Here is a 20,293-nt window from a genome sequence, read left to right as displayed (position 1 = left end):
GCTCCCTTTTGTTCTTTTTAGGATCACACCAAGAAGCAGCCATCAGCCGGCTGCACAGCTTGTGGGAAGGCAGCCTGCTTTGCAGAGTCGGCTTTGGGTTGTGCTTGACAGACAAAGGAAACTGAGGCAGGATGGCATCACAGACTTTGAGAGGTGGGATCCCACTGGGGAGGTAGCATAGTGTCTCTTGCAAAATATGTTTTCCCCAGGAAAGTGAGCTCTGAAAGGGCACTGGCTGGGATAAGACCAAGCATCAGCGTTCCAGGCTAGCCTAAAACATGCAGTGGGGAAGCTCCATCCCTCTCCTTGGATGGACCCATGACCACGGAAGGGATCCACGAGGAAAAGAGCACTGAGACCCACCAAGTCCCCAGTCTCCAAATCCACACCCAGACACTGCATGGGGAACGTCTTGGGCAATCGTCATGGATTAAGGGTGTGCGGAGGGCAGGGAATAAACTTCTGCTGTTACTCATTATAAGGATGCTATTTCTAACTCCTTTTGCAACCGAGAGGTAAAAATTAATGGGTTCCCTTCCTGTCGCCACACCCCCAGCCCCCAGCCCGAGTGCTGACGCAGCGAGAGCACACAATGACTAATCCTCCTTAAACCCTGCTGAGCAAAGCACTACTGCTGAGCTCCAGGGAGCTGGTTTTTTCCAAACCCGCGTGATGTTTGGCACCTGTGAGAGACAAGTCAGGGGAGCAACATCCATCAAGGGCACAAGTCTGGAGGTTCAAGACCCAGTGTGGGGCTGGCTCAGCCTCCAGCTGCCCAAGGGAAAGTGGTAGAAGGGAACAGGTCTGATGTGATCTTTAGGACACCAGTTGTCATGCCTCCACACCCAAGGGCTTGATCTTTCCATCTCTTCTGTCTGTTTTCTTCTACCCTCATGCCATCTCTCGTCTGGAGCTGTGATTTCTCAATGCCGAGTCTTGAGGGCATTTTTTAAATGCTTGCCTACGTGAGGCTCTTTGTGGAGATACCTTTCAGGGTGGGCCTCTTTCTGGAAGGCTCCTGTTTTACTCCTATACCCAAATTTTTGTGTCACCACCCACTAGGGGCACTGGTGGCTTCATCTGCAGGAAGTGAAATAATGGATCATGGCAAGTGGTGGCACCAGGGTCCAGCTCCAGTCCCAAGTTCCATCCCAGAGGGCTCTAAGCAGTGGGAAATGGCCCATTTCAGGCTGACCTCTCCATCACGGCTTCACTTTGCAGAATACTCAGCAGGTCTTGGTGGTTTAGGAAAATTGGGCATTTTGCAAGACTTCTGCCTGCACCTTGCTAGGCAGCACCTCCACCAGGCTCAGGGCTTTTAAGGTCACCAGCAAGCACAGAGGAGTAGGGGACAGTTCTTGCAGCAAGGAAGCATGTTTAGGTTGAAACACAGAGAGAAAGAGCTCTGCTAGTGAGAGGCAAAGCAGTACCTCCGGCCCCAACACCATAGCTGCCTGTTTCTGGCATCACTGCCTGCAAACAGGCCTCCAAGAAAGCACCTACGCAGAGGTCAGTGGTACACACACACACAAACTTACCAAGGCTGCTTTTTCACAGCAGATCTAATGTTTCTTCTTACCTCAATGCTCAGAAGAAAGCAAAAGCAAGAGGTGGCTCAGGCACCCAATGTCCTCCTGTCACCTCCTCCCTCTTACTTTTGCACAGCCGCGAGGACAGCAGAGCCCCCAAAACCACCCCGCTCTCCCGAAAACCTAGAGTCTGCCAAAAATGGCCCTCTTATAACACTCAGGCTCAGCCTCTGGACTGTCCTTGATTGCAGAGCCTCTTAACCCTCTCCTCGTTCCTCAAGGGCAGGACCCTACACACTTCTTGGGTAACTGATGTCCCAGGGAAGGCCAAGGTGTTACAGGTCTCTCATTCTGCAAACATCTGGTTTGGGACCACTCATTGCTCCCACAGTGGTCTGAATGCATCCCCACCTGAGCGTCCCCAGCGTCAGAGCTGTCCCCACCTGAGTGAAAAACAGGCCCTGGTTAATGAAGGGCCCAACAGGAGGGGGACCTGGATGGAGACCCCAGGGGGAGCTGCCTGGAACAGCCCTTGAACTACATCCTGACAACACTGGGAAGCAATTGCCGTTCCCAGCCTCTGGCCATGGGAATGGGACCCAGTTGGCTGTGGGTCTGCATCCTATAGCCAGCAGGATTCGAGAAATGCTGCCTTTCACACATCAAGCAGTGCTGGAGAGTGTTGGGTTGGTGTCGTGCCTCAGTTTTCCTGTCTGGCAAATGGAGGGGAATACTACTCACCCCTCCACCCCCACCCCAGCCCTTTGCAGCTCTGGGATGGTCCAAATGCTGAACAAGATAATGCTCCATCTTTTTCTCTCCCTTGTTGACACCCAGATACATGCAAAATTGCTCTTGGCTTCATCCAAGTAAGGAAATAAGAGATGGATCCTACCCAGGAGGGCTTATAGGGAGGTGCTGGCCACCATCTAAGCATCCTTCCCACGCCGGCACTGCCTTCCCTGGTGTCTTTCCTCTCCTAGACAGCCCAAAGGCTGGGAGCACTGCGAGATGCCAGAAAGTCCTTTGGGTGATTAGCAAAATGGCCCTCTTTGCTACCATATGGGCAACAACTCTCTTTATTGCTCACAGGGAAGATATATACAAGGGAGAAAGTTTGTTCTGGCATTAAGACGCATGGTGTTGTAAAAAGGAGGGCGAAATGTGGAGAAGAGAGTGGGTGTTTCAGCAGCAGCTCCCTGGAAGGAAGCTTTGGGTGTGATGAGGTCCCAGGCATCCAGCGGGGTCTCCTCCATGTCAGCACCCCCATGGGACTGGGGACATCAACTTCATTGACCAGGTGGGCTGACCACCGTGTAGGAGAGGTGGCACCTCCAGACCTCTCCTGAGGACAATGCCCATATGGACACCAGTCCCTCAGCCAGAAGAGTACATCCTACACGTGGGAAGAGAAAAGACCAGGAGATGATGATGTTACGGAGAGATCGTGGAGCTGCTGCACACGGGTGATGCTGGCGCAGAGGGCCCTGCGAAAATGTCCATCATGACAGCGGGAAGTAAAGTGAGAGGAGGAAGGAGAAGAGCCAGGCAAGGCACCTGCTACATGGCGGTGGTGATCACCTTCTCCTCAGGCTCCAAGGTGTTCTCGTAGGCATGCTGGTTCTCTTTGGACCTGCACCAGGAGGGAGAAGCACAGCATTCACCTGACTCCCAGCAAGACCAGCCTCCCCTAAGCAAGCACCATGGTCCTGACTTTACTGGTTCCAGCCATGCACTGAGCAAGGGGTGAGGTGATGGCAGGGGGCATCTCGCTGACAGGAGGAGAGCCAAGCACAGGCTGGGAACTGCTCTGGTTTCTACTGAGGGCTGTTTTAACAGTCAACATCTGTATGGTGACCTATGGCCACTTTTGGGGGGGTTCTCTGTTTAAAAGTTTTGATGTAGTGTAAGAAAAATGTGGTGTAGCAAGTTGTAAGGTGGTGGATGAACCATGAGGATCAGCTGCAGGGATGCAGAGAGACTGAGAAGGAGGGAATACTCCCTCACTGGCTGCTCCTTAGCCCCCAAAGAGGACAAAAGCCCCCAAACCAGGTGATAGGACATGAGAGACCCCAGGCAGGAGAGACCATGGCTCTACATGTCTGAGTTGTCCTCAGGGGGACAGAACAGAGCCTGGGAGTCATGGGGAGGTGGTCTGAGCGAGTTCTTCACCTGAAGTTGGCTGCAGCAGTTACGTATCTCCCTTCATGGCCGTTGGACATCACAGCATCCTGCTTGCCCTCGACACTCACGACGGTCTCAACGTTTTCCCTGGAGGGGGAGAAGAGAGGAGCTGAGACAGAGAAACAGACGGGCTATGTCAGGGAGCAGCTTGCAATGGTGATGGCAGAGAGGAAGGGACAGCAAAGAGACAATAAGGGACCTGGATGTATGATCATGGCCTCGGACACGCAGTTCAGCCCCCTTCCCAGCAGGACACGGGTGAGGAGAGGCACTTTGGTGACCAATTTGCAGAGACTGTGCCTGGATGCCAAGTGCAAACGGCTGTCTCTGGAGGTGGTGCTCCCAGTGCTGGGCTGGCAGTCAGCAAGACTCATTTGTCAATACCTGGGATTGTTTTTGCCAACTAACTGGTTTTTCCAGTCTTCTTCTATTCAATCTGTTGCAAAATAGTCCTCCACAGTCCCAGCTGACACTGAGAGAAATGCTGAGGCTCTTCCAGTGCTGCAGCCGTGGTGCAGGAGGGGTGCACATCCGTGCGTGCACATCCGTGCGTGCAAAGCTGAGCTGCTTCCTCTTGGATGCAAGTTTGGATTGCTCACAGTAGGGACGGGGTGTTTGACCTCAGTCAGAGCCTAAAATCTTGGGTCTGGATTAAGCCCGTGGAACGAATGGTTCCAGGGATGTTTAGCTGCAGAGGGTGGGTGCAGGTCCATACCGTGCGCGCATCCCTGCTTCCTCCAGCACTCACCCAAGGGCAATTTCAGAGGTTTTTCAGAGGAACAGACTGGCATAAACAGGCAACGGCTTGAGCTGATAGCTGCTGTCACAGTGACAGCGCGAAGCTGGCAGCACGCCAGGCTGCCGAGCCTCACTGCCTGCTCTTCTGAAGAGAGGCCAGATTAATTAAAACAACCTGCCATCCCCCCTCAAGCCCTCCTCTGCATCCTCTGCCTCTGGGCTGGGAAGAGGCAGCTGGGCGAAGGCAGAGGTGGGAAACACCATCCCTGCCTCCTGCTCCGTGGGCTTGGGACTCTTCCAGCTAGAGGACAAAAGCTCCTCTTTGGGAAATAAAGACTGCAGTTGCAAATGAGAACATATAAATACATACATACATATATATATATATATATATATATATATGAACATTGCATTATGTACTGGTCCTGAATGCATCCCAAAAGTCCCTCTTTAAATACATCTGGGGCAGAAACCAACCTGGTGAGCATCAAAGCACCGCCCAAGTTCCCCCTCCTCAGCCTGGAGAGGTTGCAGGAATGCACAGATACAAAAAGACTCCAGCATCTCCAGCTGAAAGTGTGCATACCAGTGCGGAGGAACTGGGAATCAGGCTAAAGGGTACTTTTGATCTTCATCCCTTGTTGGCTTCAGGCTAGGATTCAAGATCAAGCTACTGCAACTTAGCCAGTTAGCTTGGGTCAGCTGAGCAGGAGCAGCCTGTGGCTTTGCTCAGCCAGCAGCAGGCAAGATGTAACTGTCCACACAGAGCCTTTTCCTGATGAATAAGGCCACCTCATCTGCTTGAGCCGTGGGCTCTTAGTGGAGACCACTGCCACAGCTCAGCTACCTTCCTCTTCTCCCAGCTCCTCTCAGTGCTTTCTGCCAACTTGACCGGGTCCGCTTTGCAAATGAAGCTGGTTTGGGCTTGTTTTCCCACACATATAAGACATCAGGGAATTGCACCTTCAAATTCATAGGAAACCAGCCTCAGGCCAGCCCCTTGAGATGTTTACCCATGTAAACCAGCCACAATGCTACAGCTTTGTCATCTTCCTTGCAGTGGCATACGAGTGCTCTCTTTGGGGGTGTTTCTGTGCAGGGAGCAGTGGGAATGGATGATGTACGCCCACATCTGTCAATAAGTAACAGGGAGCTGGGACCAGAACAATACGAGGACAGGGAGATCAGGACGGAGTCTTTGCTCTCCCTGCCTGGCAGTGATCACGGTGTTCCCAGCCCTGGCACGGGGACAGAAGCTGCTGGAAGTGACCCGTGCAGAGGCAGCTAAGCCCAACCCAAAGCAACCCTTGAGACTCCCATACTTACACTTTCTCCTTACACCAGAACCTGTTGACGGCAAAAGCAATGGCCACCAGGACCAGAAACACAACCACCGCTATGACACCCTGCGACCACGGCTGGAGACTGCCCCGGGCTGCAGGAAAGAAAGGAGGAGAGGTGTTAGAAATATATCCTCAGGCTTTATCTGCTTGGCCAAGCTTCTCCTGACCAGCTTCATCAATGTAGAGCCAAGAGCTCAGTCCTGCAAAGCTGAGCAGAGTGTGTTGCTGTTAATCCAAGCAGGCTTACCTTTGTGATAGCAATGAAATAAAGTTCAAATAATAGCAGTTTCACTGGTGTTTGCATGTGGAGTGTCTTGCCTTGCAGCTAGGAGGCCCCAGACATATACAAGTATGCATAAACAGTGGGGCAGGGGTGATTCTGGAATGAGGGGATGAAATGCTGAAGGACATGGAGGGAGAGAGGATGTTTGCCCGAAGTGGCAATGGAAAGAAAGCATAGAAGTTTCAGCAAACTGTTTGTTCTCCATCCCCAAATGCCACAGATGTTGTTCCTGGGTTATTTTCCAAGAACTGCCTGGTAAATTAAGGACTCTGCAACAGGGACAGTGTAAAATTTGTTTGTCACTCTCACAGCAAATGTTTGCCAGCGTGGATTTCAGTAAAATGCACCATTTAAGAAGTTTCCAGAGTAGCAAACTGATTTATGACGGGAAATTGAAGGCTAAAGAGTTTGGAGCAACAGCCTCCAGCACAAAGGCCAGATGGGGCTGGCGAGGGGCCAAGCAGCCAGGGTGGAGGGTGGTGGGTGGCAGAGAGCTGACCACAGCACCCCACTGCCCCCGGGGTTGGACAGCTTCATGGATTCATTTTTCTCTAGCCAGACCTGAGCAGTGACGAAGCCACAGGTGGGAAGGCTGCAAGATGTATTCCTGGATGTGGGAGGAACTCAAGAGCAGGATGATTAGAATAGAAAATCTTCTCCCAGTCCTTGCAGGGACAGTTGCTCCTTGCCTCCCACTGGCTTTTTGTCAACGGAGCACTCGGAAATAGTCAAATGCATCCTTAAGTGTTGTGACATCAACACCAGAAGGAGACCTTGTCTACGCAGACACACTCCTTTGGGATTTAATTACTATTTATTCAGGCACAGTTTTTCCTCTTTCCACTGATCAAAATGTCAATCTTTGCACAGAGATGAGGTTCCTCTGCATGGGCAGAGGGAGGATGCTCCTCGCCAGACCCAGCATCAGCCTCAGACCTCTTGGACCCAGCTCCTGCCAATGGTACCTATGAGGCTGAGCTGCCCCACGATGAGTGCATTGGTACTTCAGCCTGACTTGGGAGCTTTATACTAGCTGAACACTTCATCTGTCTCACGAGAGACAAATCTCTGCTATAAACAGTAAATAATCTTCACTAGCGGCAATAAAGTTGCTCTGTGTGTGCAGACTCCTCATCCAGAGCCACCTCCACGCCAGCTCTGCTGCTGACAGTGCTCGTCTCTTTCCTCTGGCTTAGGGGAGGGGGAATGTCCTTTGTTAAGACCTCTAGCTGCAAGCCTCCTTACTGCAAGAGGCTTTTATTTAAAACCAAACCAAAACAACGCAAAAAAGCGCTCTTTCTTCCTCTAGGAAGCAAAGTCAGCCTCGGCCAACCGATTCAGCACCTGTCCAAGCCCAGAAAGTGGTGACACCCTTGGGCAAGTGGCTGGGAGAGTCTCCCTGAACAACAACCTTCAGCTCCCCCACCTCCTTGCTGAGACACTTGTCATGTTTACTGAAAAGTCCCGGGGCCAAAACTGAAGCTGGAGGAATTCAGGCGGAAATACCCTCTTGTATCAGAGTATTGCAGCTTAAATCCCATCGCACCAGCACGCTGCTGGTGGGGGTGCTGCGGGAGCACTGGCAGTGAGGAAGAGCAGAGCTTGGTCCTCTCCTGCCCTACCTGATGGGCAAAGATGCTCCTGCCCCTGCTGCCCACCACACTTGTGGATGCAGCCCCGAACACACCTATTGCCTCCCAGCTGAGCTTTGGCCCGCTTTGCTTCCTCCTTCGCTCTGCCCTTGGCTGTTATCTCAGCCGCATAAATTTATTTATTACTTTAGGTTTATTTTTCCTGTCAGGGCCAGGGTTTCCAACTTAAGCCTAGGAGGGGATGGTCAGGTCCATCCGTGAGGTTTCTGCTGAGGTTAACTGAGTTCAAGGTCAACCAGGGAATGAAGCCAGTGATACTGAAAATTTGCATCTCGTGATCTTCAAGTAAATGAGGCAAGAGGATGAATGGTAGGAAACCTCCTCCAAGCAGGAGGTACAGTATGTTTTTGCAAGAAAACCTCACTCAGATGGCTGTTTCCAGCAGATTTCAGAGCACCCAAAGCCAAAAGGAAAAACACTGAACCAAAATCAAATAGTTCTGGCTTTGAGAGACCACGTAGAGCCTAGCTGCAAGGGGAGATGAGGATGGCAGAGGGACCAGCAAATGCCTGTGCATTGGGCTAAACATCGGGCTGAAATACCTGCCATGGGCACGGGCAGCTTGCGTGGGCATAAGAAAGGAGGAATAGTAACTAGGTGGAGGCAAGAGCTTGATAGCATCTTCTCAGAGAGTATGTGGATGGGAGCGCTGGAGGGCACCACCTGGCTGGAGCCCCACGGGAGCACACCTTCCTGCCCTGCCAGGAGGGATGGTCAAAGGGATGAGTCTTTCCTGCGGAAGTGGGACAGTGTTCCTGGAAAAATGCTTTAACAGGCCTGTCTCTCCTGGGATTGCCTGTCCCTCGGGCTCTGCCACCTCCCCTCTGTTTCACTCTGTGGCAATGATGGGGTTTTCCCTCCCAAACAAGATCTTCCAAACCAAACTAATTAGCGTGGGATCTGCACCCTTAGCAGATGTGTGTCCATGCATCTGCAGCTACAATAGAGACCAAGGGAAGTGCCATTGCCCATGTAAGCCCTTGTGCATGTTCTGACTCCATTTCCATACCCAGCAGCTGTTTTGAAGACACCGCTTTGCTTTTTGGTACACCTTTCCTGAGTGCTTGGAAAGCATCGGCTTGCCCGTCTTTTACCGTTTCTAAGGAAGTTGTGCCAGGCTCTGACTCCTCATTAAAGGTCTTATTTTCTTCTCTTTCCAGGCAACAGCAAAACCTTAAATCCTGCTGCTGGTGGGGACCCCAGCCTGTTAAATCCTCAGCAAGTCAGTAAACAAATACAGGAAGAACGGTCAGGGCTGGGGCATCAGAAGCAGAAAGGGGGAGGGAACTTTCCAGGACTTTGGCAGCAGATGAGTTTTAATTATTCGTTATTACTTCTAGCATTAGACAGGTTCTTCCACAGATTTCCTAAAAAAAAAAGTCCTAGCCATAAGAAGTTTCTGTATGAAGGGAATGGGAGGGAAATTTGCAGAGGAAAATACTTGCTCCCTCACCTCAGCAATGATCAAAATTACAGATTAACAGGAAAACCTGCAAGCTCAGGGAGTGATCCAGCAGAACGCTTGCCCGGGGATGGGAGCAAGAAAGAAAGGAAAGGAAAAAAAGCCTTAAGAAAACAGATTACTCATCTCGGTGCACAGTCCTGCTGGAGGTAAATCAGAGCTGCTTTATCTCTGTGTGAGCAGGAGAAATAAACCTCAGATAGCCGTTCCAGCCTTCAGCAAAACAGGTAGAAAGCCTCCATGTCCCGGCTCCAGCAAGATGTCCCAACCCAGCCAATCTCTTCTCCTGCTCATGTGAAGCTGGAGCTGAAGCTTGGGCGGCACCTGGGATGCTTTTTTGCTTCCCAAGAGGCTTTTTCACAGCTGTCCCTTGTCCCAAAGCCAGCCCACCTAGCAGGTCCCTCCTGCCCAGGACTCAGTGCACCTTCCTGCTCCCCCTTGCCTCAGTTTCCCTGGAGGGGCAGGCAGCTGCCTGCGCTTACCTTCCTGGCAGCAGGCAGGCTCCAGCAGCAGGAGCAGCCCCAGGAGGAGGAGGAGGCAGCGGGCAGGCATGGTGGCAGGTAGGGCTTTGGGCTCTTGGGGTGTGGAGGAGCAGCGGAGCGCGGCCTCTCCTCGCAGGCTGCTGTACTCGGGCACACTGCCTTCCCGCAGGAATGAGCGCTGGGTCAATTATCAAACGCATTAACGAGGAAGGCTGATGCTCACACCTGGTTATTCAAATCCAGCTATGAGAGAAGGGGTGGAAGGAGGTGCCTCTTTCTTTCTCCTGCGAAGGCTGGAGGGGAATTTGGGCAAGGTGACTTGAACCTGACAGTCCCCTTAGGGTGTGGGAGGAAACTCAGCCACAAAACATTTGCATCAGACCAGGAGGAAGAAGCAACTCCCAGATGGGTAAATTTCTCCCCCAAGCGTGGCTGCAGCTCTTGGGGAACGTGGTTGGACAGAACCTGGGTGTCCCCCAGGTCCCCCTCCCAGCAGCAGGAGAGCCAGTGTCCAGCGATGCCCCAGCTCTGATATCCCTCCCCAGCCTGTTGGGATCCCAGGTCCTTTGGATGTGAGGAGCTGCCCCCACTTTCCTACCTGCTCTTTTTTTTTCATCGTGTGTCATTAACAAGCCAGCAAAACGCATTTGCGGCTTAAAAACCTCCATTTAATAAGCCAGTCTCAATGCCGAGTACTGCCTCACACATGTCGTTTAATGGAGAGATTGTTAAACTTAGCAAACATGGCATTCATTTAATTGAGTCTTCAGGGCTGTTTCCAAAATTTCTTTGACACCAGAAGAGAAACACATGAAGACCCACAGCAGACAGCAAAGCTGGCAGGCTCTCTGCATCAGCTGGGAGGATACTGCAGAATGGGGAAGGCGTACAGCAGGCTTGTATGTCCCAAATTAAGCAGCTTCTCAGCCCATGTCAGTTTTGGATGGCTGACAAACCCACCCTGCAGGAAGAATAAAAGCTTTTTGGCTTCACAGCTGCACAACTACAATTACTACCGAAGGAAACTTTTAAATTGTGAGCCAGTGATTTTGTCGTCACTCTTCTCCCGGTGTGTCGCAGAATCTCTATAAGCTCAGCCCCACAGAACTGGTGAGAATCCCCCTCCAGCACAGAATCACAGAATCACAGAATCACAGAATCATAGAATAGTTTGGGTTGGAAGGGACCTTAAAGATCATCTACTTCCAACCCCCCTGCCATGGGCAGGGACATCCCGCTAGATACATCCCGCTAGATAGGGCTGCCCGAGGCCCCATTCAATCTGTCCTTGAACACCTCCAGGGATGGGGCATCTGAGGTCCCCGCCTGGTGATTGCCCTCATGGGGACTCCACCTGGGCACTGGGTGCCTGCACAAGATCCCACGAGGGACCCACACTCAGGAACAAGCAGCACACTCAGGAATACCTTGCCACCAGTGCAGGACTGCCCTTCTTCATCCATCCTCTTTCCCCTTGATCAGTCATTTATCCTGAAGACAAGCTGGAGCTGGCTTGAACTATACAAGACTGAAGGCTGGTTCCCGGCTCTCTCCCAAATTCCTTTCCACAGCCAAATCGCTACCTGCAATGTGGGATAATCCCATTCCCATCCCTGTTAGTCTTTGCTTATGGACTCCTTGGGACAGGGACTGTCCCACTGCACATGGCAAGGAAGAGGCACAACAGGGACCTGCCCGTAATAAGGCCCTGTAAAAGCAATTTAATCCTGTTACAAAGAAAAAGGAATGGCTTCTGAAGAAATAAATATTGAAGTGAACTTTGGGTTCCCCATGACTTGTCTCAGTGTTATCTACCTGGGAAAGCATGTAGAGCTTGTGATCTTTGATGCCTGCTTGTTGCATGTCTCTCCGCCCAGAAAAAGAATAACTATTTAGAACAGGAGGTTTTATCAGCAGATCAGAAGTCCTAGAGAAGCCGGTCCTGCTGCTATCCTTAGAAAATTCAAGGTCTGAGACATCTCTCTGTCATTACTATCCACTCCCAGTTGCGCCTGGGGCGGTGGCAGTTTGCTCATAGGGTTCCTCCTGGCACTCCTCCACACATATTCCAGGTCATTGTCTTACTGAAGGACTCTCCCCAGCCCAGCTCCAGGGACCTTGGGCTGATTTTACAACCATAGGGTTGTCTCAAGGATCCTCCTGTATCCTACGGTGTGTTGCAAGGGGAACGTAGATCAGACCCTGAGATGAAGGCAGAGCCCCTGGGCCTTCTACACAGAGGTTTTGTGGTTGGCTCCCTTCTGAGGAGCAAATAATACTTTACTATTGCACATTCTCACATTTATAAGTAATTTAAGGAAATTTAATTGTTCTAGGCTTGCTGACGAGGCCAGGGAATTCTTCATTTGCTTATCTCACAGCTCCCCGGTGCTCCAGTGCACCTCCTTTAGCCCAGGCAGCTATCAGGAAGGTATGTGCTGTTGTGGCCAAGAGCACCAGCGGCACCTGCTTGGTTGCATATCACTGGATCTGGCCTGGGGGGATGAGAAATGGAAAGTCACTGCAATGTCAACAAGCTTGTTGCAAGAGCAAAGTCCAAAATTTAGGCAAATAATTTACAATCTGGCTCATCCTTTTGTCATTCTGGCCATGACTTGGGACATGCAGAGATGAGAAGCTGCACGTTCCTGTTGCAGCACCTTGGAAATCTTGCTGTCTCTCTCCTTTAAGCCTTCAGCATCACACGGCTGTAGTGAGTCAAAGCCCTACAGGTCTGTTTTCCAGGTGAGGGAAACTGAGGCACAGAAGGGGCAAATCGCCTTGGCAGCACTTAGTTAAATGCAGACCTAGTTCGGTTCTCTCCTGGTGACTCGTGTGAGCACTCACCCACACAACAGGTCACACAAAGTAGGCTTGGGGATTTCAGGATTTACACTGATATCCCTCAAAAAATAACATTTTTATTTCCCCCAAGAAATCTGTCTTTTTTAGCCAAAATTAACATTTTCTCAAAGCACATTCCTGAGCCTAAAATGTGTTCCTGGGTGATATGGCTCAGAGCACAGATGCCAGTTCCTCTTCAAAAAATGTTCTGGGGCTCTGTGTTTCTATGGAGGTTGTTTTTCTTTCTCCTTTGCTTCCTTCCTTCCTTCCTTCCTTCCTTCCTTCCTTCCTTCCTTCCTTCCTTCCTTCCTTCCTTCCCTTCTTCCCTCCTTCCTTCCCTCCTTCATCCTCTCCATCTCCTCCCCCTCTCTGGGAAAGAGACATTAAAATAAAATCAAAAAAAATGATGAGAACAAGCCTGAACATCCCCTAAAGAAGAGATCATATTTTTACTAGGAAAAAAAAGTAAAGATGAAATTGTTGCATTTCAATAGCTGCTCAAAAGAAAAAAAAAAAAAAAAAGAAAAAGAAAAAAAACCCAAACCCTAGTTTTAATTGCTTATTTCTTTTAACATTTTCTGTCAAACCCAAATCTTCCTCTCTTGTCCCAGAATTCTCTTATATACCGGCTTTTAAATCCAGCCTGGGATGGATGCTGCCAGGGGAGAGCCAGGAGCTACAGCTGCGTAAAAAGGGTGTTTTTGTGACCCAGGGTGGATAAACGGCACCAGAAAAAAAGGCTTTTCATCCATCACAGCTCCGTGTCTTCATTTCCCCTCTTTGAAAATGCTTTTAAACACCAATATATTTCCTTATTTATGTGCTGATGAAAACTTCAGTGTCAGCAGTGTGGCAGAGGGGCAAGGCCCTGTGCCGTGCTCATCCTCCCCCGTCAGCCCGGGGTTCAGCCGGGCCATTTGCTCCCCTCCTGCTCACACACGCACAGAGCCAAGAAAAAAAAACACATCTCAGCATTTGATTAGACATTTTATTAGACCATTCATGAGTTCCCCATTGTTGATGCTAATTGCAGGTCTTGAGTAAGCAGCAGTGAGAGGGTGTTGGTAGCAGCTCTGATCCCTCCTGGGCCCTCAGTTGGGGAGGATGTGGGGTTTCACCTTCTCCTTGGCAGCCTGGATGCTCCAGTGGGATCAGCCGGGATGCTTGCTGGGAGCTGGTACCCAGCAGCCGCCTGAGATTGGACACCAGCATCAGGTATCGCATTGGGCCATGCTTCTTCCTTCATTTTCTGCTCAGCAGCATCACCACAGCCTGCACGTATTTCATAGGATTTTCTGGATGATATTTTTACACTTGCTGTTTTTTGGCACAGGTCTCTGGGCAGCATTTCCACCAACTGGTGCCTGTGCAGGGCCCCGATGGGCAATGCTGCTGCTCCATCCATCTAAGGGCAGCAGTGGGGTCCCTCCTCTATCCGTCTGCCCGTTTGCACACGGCTGCCTGGATTTGTCCTCTCTGAGCTCCCTGCTTCTCCATGCTGCCACGAGTCTGGTAGCACTTTCTGATCAGTCTCAGGTCCCACAATGTTGAGAAATTAGGCTGAGAAAACACCTGATTCGTCTCACCTTGCCTTGGGCTGGGAAGAATCAAACTAAAAATTCCTGAAACAAGAAGGAAATACACCTGCCTCCGGTCTGCCTTATTGCTCAGGGACGAACCTGCATCCATGACTCCCCCTCCGCTTTCCCATCTGCTCGGAGAGCATTCCACCCCTAATCATCTCTGAGCACAGGGGAAAGTGCCACTGCATTGCTGGAGTGGCAGATAGCTGGAATCCCAATACACGATGCTCAGAAAGGGAGAAGGGAGCTGACTTCGCTCTGGATATTCCCTCCTGCCCAGCGATATCGAATGGAATGAATAATTTACTATCCGATCATCTCTAATCTTCATCCCATAAAACCAGCAGCAAGCTGGGAGGGTTTTTGAAGCCTCCAGCTGCATTCGCTGATAAGACATGAGGCAGGAAAGATTGGAAGCCCATAAAAATGATAATCTCAGGCTTCAGTGTAACTTGGTGGAAGGGTTTACTGCTGTTCTTTCATTAAGGATGGATTTCATGATCTTCCTTAAATAACAACGAGCCTTCTCACAAGGAATTTCCCAGCCGAAAACTGATTGCAACGTCATTAGGAAATATGAGACCAAGCAGCCAGAAAATATAGCTGGAGTACAGGTAGCACAAGGGCCAAGGCCCTGCAGAGAGAACAGCACCTGCCTTTATGAAGTAGGAGAAGAGGGGGTGATCAGAGGTAATTTCTGAATGCAGAGTGAAGCTTTAGGCATTGGGGCTTTGCCTGGGAGAGCTCGGCACTGGCACTGCGCGGAGCTACTGGCCACAAGCCTAACCATGAGCCTGGCTGCAGAGCAAAGCCCCATCCTCCTCATCCTGCGCCTCCTTGGTGCGAAGAGAAACATCGTATCTCATTTCAGCCTGTCTCAGTACAGCATCCTCTTCTCCATCCTCAAATCTGGTGAGTCTGGCTACTGTGTGGGAGAAAATAGGAAAGGAAAAACCCAACTCATCAACTGTTCCCATGTGACTTTCAACCAAGATGGCCAAGAGGAAGAGAAGGAAAGAGCTGGCTGGCTTGGTAGGAGTGGATAGTTTCAGGAAATAATTATCCCAGATGCCAGAATGGGAGAAAATTGAAAGTGTAAACTATAATCAGATGTTAAGTTGCTTTTCTTCTGCTAATTGAAATAATGTTTTCTCTGCTACTCACCACTCTACCCCTTTCAGATGCTAATCCCTATCAAACACGGACTTACAATTACAAATTCATAGGCATCTTTCCCAGGAGCAGAAATTGCTTTGCCCTGTAACCTCTAAGATGAGGTCTTAATAGGAATTCACGAGCAGTCGCTGGTAAAGCTTCATTAGCTGGAGAGAATAGACAAGGGCAAGTTGCAGTGCTCCCTAACCACTCTAGGGAAAAATTAATTTAAATTACTTTGTAAAGTAACAAGGCCAGATAATGTGTTTCCTTCTTGGATTATTGTTTTCCAACACCCTAATGCGCTCATAGATTAGGTTGCTTTGCCTGTCTTGATGGTGGTCTATGCTAAGTTATGGTATATGGAGAGCAGCAGCCTTTGGAAGGGGAAACACCAGCCCCTTGGGCCAGAGCTGCATGGAGATGAGGTGAGGATCTGGGTGCTTCTCACCAGGTTGGGTTGCTTGGAGGCTGTTGGGGAATCAAAGAGCAGCCACCTGGAGCACAATATCAACAAGGCCTAAAAGAGAAACCTGGCTACTGAAGGTCACAGTTCAACATTTCCCTGAGTGAAATCTGGTCCAAGTCGGTGGAAGAAGTCCTGTCATTTTAAACAGCTCTGGATTTGCTACCTGGAGGCTGGATCCTGAGAAGTGCTGAGCTCCCTGCTCCCAAGGGCTGGAGCAGCATGGGAAACCTCTTCCAGAAGCCACCATCCCTCAACAAAAGTACTGGTGTGGAGCTGATCCCAACCAACTAAAACTTAAAATGCACTGAAATATGCTAAAATCCAAGCCTGCGCCCCCAGGATCTTGGGGGGCTGTGAGTTCACACGCACCCTTCCAGCCTTTGCTGAGCCTTCCCAAAAGGAGCTATAATTCTCTTCCCAGGCTGGATGCTTTCCATGCTGGCTTGGCAATTAGATTTTGCAGCGAGCCAAGTGAGGAGCTGAGGGAAGATGCAGCGATAAGGGCTTGGCAGAGGGGCTGCGACTCTTCCCTGCACCCTGGGCTCACAGCTGGACTTTGGTAGGCACTGCCAGCGGCCAACATTATTAACCTAAGACTTCTGCGCCAGTTTGGCTAAATCCTCAGGAGACACAGGCATCATTCAAAGAAGAGACAAAGAGTTCAAAGGGCCTTTCGGCAGTGAACAGCGCTGATCATCTCAGCTGATTAAATAGGATCCCAACCGATCCGGGAGTCCTAGGAGACCAAACTGAAGCTGGGAAGATTTATGGGGAGCTACCTGAATTGGAGAGGGAATATACTGATTGTATTCCTGGCTTCTAAAGGAGATTGCTGGGTTTTTTTTCAAAGCAAAGATAGGGCTGGTGAGAGATGCATTGTAGATAAGTAGGTAGAGGGATGGATGAACAGACTCTCAATCCATCTAATCGTTTTCCTGTCCCTCTTACTTAGAGGAAGATAAAGACCCCACGGCACCCAGACGGACCTTCTGTCATGCTACCAGCCAAAACTGTAACATTATAATTAAAATCCCCAAGGAGGAGGTTTTATGTCACCTCAGCTCCTATAGTCACTTGAATTTCTTTCACTCCCATCAGCAACCCATTGCCCTCCAAGTCCTGACAAATTCTGGACCACCTTTTTTGGTGACAAGCCCTGTTTCAACAGTTTAGAACACGATTAAGTTGACCCTTGAGTCCTGCTTGGCTTGGCAGGTCCTGGCCTCCCACCTTCATCAGCTCACTGGAAAGAGGAAGAGCATCATGGAGGGCATAGAGAAGACCCTGATTTCAGCAGGAACTTCCTGCTCAGCACTACCTGAGGAAGGTACTTCCCTTCCCCTGCACCCTCTCATCTTTTGTGGGGCATAAGAAGGGTCCTTGGACAGAGCTGAGGATCACTCCCAACGCAGGAGATCAGCCCTAGCATCCTTGAACCATGATGTCTGGCCTGCCAGAGCCATGCCAGTGACAACCAGCCCTATTTATTTCCCCATTCATCAGCAAAAGTATCATGTTTTCAGGTGGCATCTCCCTCCTCTTCCTTCTCAGCTCGGGAGATTTTGCCTGGCATCTGAAGGGAAAAAAAAAATAATAATGGGGCCATCGTCAGTGAGCGAAACGCATCTAATAACCTCCACTTCTTTTCAACAAGCTCCAGTTGTTGCTTTACAAGTGTACTCCAACCCCAGCAAGTGCCAAACAAAAGCTCCCCCCTCGTCCCCCGTGCCTTTTAAACAGCCTTATTATTTGAGGGAGCTGCATCTGCTGGGTGGCAGCCGCGATTACCATAACACAGGGGTGGGATTTGGCCTGGCTGCTTCACCCTCCATTCTGCAACAGGCGAGAGCATTGGCCTGGTTGAAAAATAAAACATAAAAAAAAATAAAAAAAGAAAAAAAATGGAATGTATGAAGTCACCTTTCTGGCTGCCATCCAAGCAAATAGATGCAGGTAGAGGAGGAGACGCGGAAAAAAACACATCATCTTCTGTTCTGAGCCGCCGTTCAGAGGCTTCTGTTGCTGGAGAAGGGGGCAGGAGGACATGGGAAGGCCAGAGAGATATCGTATGAGTCCAAGGGGTGAAAGAGGCATTTCTCAGGGTACACAGAAGCTGGGGAAGTTTTTCGGGAATCTTAGCCCATCCCTGCAGCCTGCTCGCTCTAGTGGACACTGCTGCAGCCCAGCTGGGTGCTGTGAGATGCAGACGGGGGCTCCTGTGGGACGGATGGGATGGATAGAAAGGGCTGAACAACGCCGAGCGTTTGCGCCGCAGTGGCTGAGAACAGCCTGCCCTCGAATCCAGCCCAAACAGGCTTTGAGGACAAAAGGTGAAGACCCCTGAGAGGTGCTTTTGCTTGGGATCGAGGAGAAGAGGAAGTTTCCAGGACTGGGCAAGCTGTTAATTAAAACTCAGTAAATAGCAGGGGATTGGCACAGCCACCGGCACTGGGAAACGCAAGGCTTCGCGGGGTCACTCCTGCTGAAATCCCGGGGGACTCCGCAGGCTGTGCTCCCCAGGAGAGCCAACAGTGAGCCTGTGAGCACAGGCAGGAGCGACCCATAGGCATGGGAAGAAGGGAAGGGAAGGGAAGGGAAGGGAAGGGAAGGGAAGGGAAGGGAAGGGAAGGGAAGGGAAGGGAAGGGAAGGGAAGGGAAGGGAAGGGAAGGGAAGGGAAGGGAAGGGAAGGGAAGGGAAGGGAAGGGAAGGGAAGGGAAGGGAAGGGAAGGGAAGGGAAGGGAAGGGAAGGGAAGGGAAGGGAAGGGAAGGGAAGGGAAGGGAAGGGAAGGGAAGGGAAGGGAAGGGAAGGGAAGGGAAGGGAAGGGAAGGGAAGGGAAGGGAAGGGAAGGGAAGGGAAGGGAAGGGAAGGGAAGGGAAGGGAAGGGAAGGATGAAGAGGGAATGGGAGAGGGGAAAGGGCAGCCTTTAATATACTTTAGTTGGAAAACATCAAGAAACCATCGGCCCCCCCCTCCGCCAGCTCCTCTTCCCTCATCCCCAGTCTCCGCGCTCCGCGGGGCCGCTCGGGCGGGGTTGCAGGCGGCGCCCCCTGGCGGACGCGAGACGCTCCGGCTCTACTCCACTCCGGTTCCGCTCCGGCTCTACTCCGCTCCGGCTCCGCTCCGGCTCCGCTCCGGCTCTACTCCGCTCCGGCTCTACTCCGCTCCGGCTCCGCTCCAGCTCCGGCCGCACTGGTGCTGCGGTCGGCTTTGATCTGTCTTATCTGCGACAAGGGGTTCCCCGAGACCGGTTCAAAGCGGGCGCTCGCCCAGAGGCGGCTGCACGGGTGCGGGACGGGGCGGGATGGACGCCGGGTGGGACAGGGACAGGGCAGGAGCCGAGTGGGACAGGGCAGGAGCCGGGTGGGACAGGGCAGGAGCCGGGTGGGACAGGCTCCCCGGGACCCCCGGCGCTCCGGAGGCGCTGACTCGGAGCTCCTGCTGCAGAGCAGACCCACGCACGCAGAAGGGTGGTGGCGGCTTTGCCATCACTGGGGACGTGTCCCCCCGGAGGGGACAAAAGAGAAGGACCTGGGGTGCTGGTTGACAGGCACTGAAGGTGAGCCAGTGGTGGCCCAGTGGCCGAGGCCAGCAGCATCTTGGCTTGGATCGGAAACGGCGTGGCACAGGAGCAGGGGAGGGATTGGGCCTGTACTCGGCACCTCGAAGCCTGTGTTCGGTTTTGGGCCATGAGGTTCAACAAGGCCGAGTGTAAGGTCCTGCACCTGGGTTGGGGCAATCCCCAATTTCACTACACGATGGGGGATGATGTGATTGAGAGCAGCCCTGCAGAGAAGGATTTGGGGTGCTAGGGATGAGAAGCTCAACATGAGCCGGCAATGTGTGCTCGCAGCCCAGAAACCAACTGTGTCCTGGGCTGCATCAAAAGAAGTGTGGCCAGCAGGGCGAGGGAGGTTATTCTGCCCCTCTGTTCCTCCTTGTGAGACCTCATCTGGAATATTGTGTCCAGTTCTGGAATCCCCAACATAAGAAGGATATGGAGCTGTTGGAACGGGTCCAGAGGAGGCTACAAAGATGATCAGAGGGCTGGAGCACCGCCCATATGAGGTCAGGCTGAGAGAGTTGGGGTTGTTCAGCCTGGAGAAGAGAAGGCTCAGAGATCTTATAGCGACCTTCCAGTACCTGAAGGGGCTACAGGAAAGCTGGAGAGGACCTGTTCATAAAGGCTTGTGGTGATAGGACGAGGGGGAATGGGTGTAAACTGGAGAGGGGCAGATTTAGACTGGACATTAGGAAGAATTTCTTCATGGGAGTGGTGAGGCACTGGCACAGGTTGCCCAGGGAAGCTGTGGCTGCCCCATCGCTGAAGGTGTTCATGGCCAGGTTGGATGGGCCTTGGGCAGCCTGATCCAGTGGGATGTCCCTGCCCATGGCAGGGGGTGGAACTGGATGATCTTTAAGGTCCCTTCCAACCCAAACTTTTCTATGATTCCATGATTCTATGACAGGTAGACACAGTTCTGTGTCTATGATTTAGTATATGCATATGATTTAGTAGTGCACAGGTACAGTTGGCCTTGATGATCTCAAAGATCTTTTCCAACCTAGT

The 20,293-nt window shown here is 51.4% G+C and overlaps 1 protein-coding gene and 1 long non-coding RNA gene across 3 annotated transcripts; both read right to left on the bottom strand.

Annotated features, from left to right (window-relative positions):
* Positions 1-2,589: 2,589 nt before the first annotated feature.
* On the bottom strand, positions 2,590-9,899 carry PDZK1IP1 (PDZK1 interacting protein 1). 2 transcript variants are annotated; one of them, XM_009561923.2, is made up of 5 exons: positions 9,674-9,899; positions 5,778-5,886; positions 3,702-3,800; positions 3,087-3,162; positions 2,590-2,925 (listed from the first exon to the last, which is right to left on the bottom strand). In XM_009561923.2, exons 1-4 carry the CDS (start codon positions 9,741-9,743, stop codon positions 3,090-3,092), a joined length of 351 nt encoding a protein of 116 aa, XP_009560218.1. In that variant the 5' UTR covers positions 9,744-9,899; the 3' UTR covers positions 2,590-2,925; positions 3,087-3,089. The 2 variants fall into 2 exon arrangements, with proteins under 2 accessions (XP_009560218.1, XP_053929800.1); XM_054073825.1 differs by lacking the exon at positions 9,674-9,899 and adding an exon at positions 9,314-9,462 and having other exon boundaries at positions 2,592-3,162.
* Positions 9,900-13,491: 3,592 nt separating this feature from the next.
* Positions 13,492-18,295, bottom strand: LOC128852877 (uncharacterized). Its single transcript, XR_008450986.1, has 2 exons — positions 17,645-18,295; positions 13,492-17,297 (listed from the first exon to the last, which is right to left on the bottom strand). It is a non-coding gene; the product is annotated as an uncharacterized LOC128852877 (long non-coding RNA).
* Between the last annotated feature and the right edge of the window lie 1,998 nt (positions 18,296-20,293).

The sequence above is a fragment of the Cuculus canorus genome, chromosome 8 (assembly GCF_017976375.1).
Source record: "Cuculus canorus isolate bCucCan1 chromosome 8, bCucCan1.pri, whole genome shotgun sequence".
NCBI classification, from domain to species: Eukaryota; Metazoa; Chordata; class Aves; order Cuculiformes; family Cuculidae; genus Cuculus; species Cuculus canorus.
The sequence above is the reverse complement of the archived record's forward strand: the minus strand, read 5'-3'. Positions and strand labels throughout refer to the sequence as shown.

What these genes read in the sequence shown, in the direction of transcription:
- PDZK1IP1 (XM_009561923.2), bottom strand. Translation starts at nt 9,743, where the DNA reads ATGCCTGCCCGCTGCCTCCTCCTCCTCCTGGGGCTGCTCCTGCTGCTG. An exon ending in GCCTGCCTGCTGCCAGGAAG is followed by an intron (nt 5,887 to 9,673) that starts GTAAGCGCAGGC and finishes TCTTTCCTGCAG; the next exon opens with CCCGGGGCAGTCTCCAGCCG. An exon ending in TTCTGGTGTAAGGAGAAAGT is followed by an intron (nt 3,801 to 5,777) that starts GTAAGTATGGGA and finishes CTCCCCCTCCAG; the next exon opens with GGAAAACGTTGAGACCGTCG.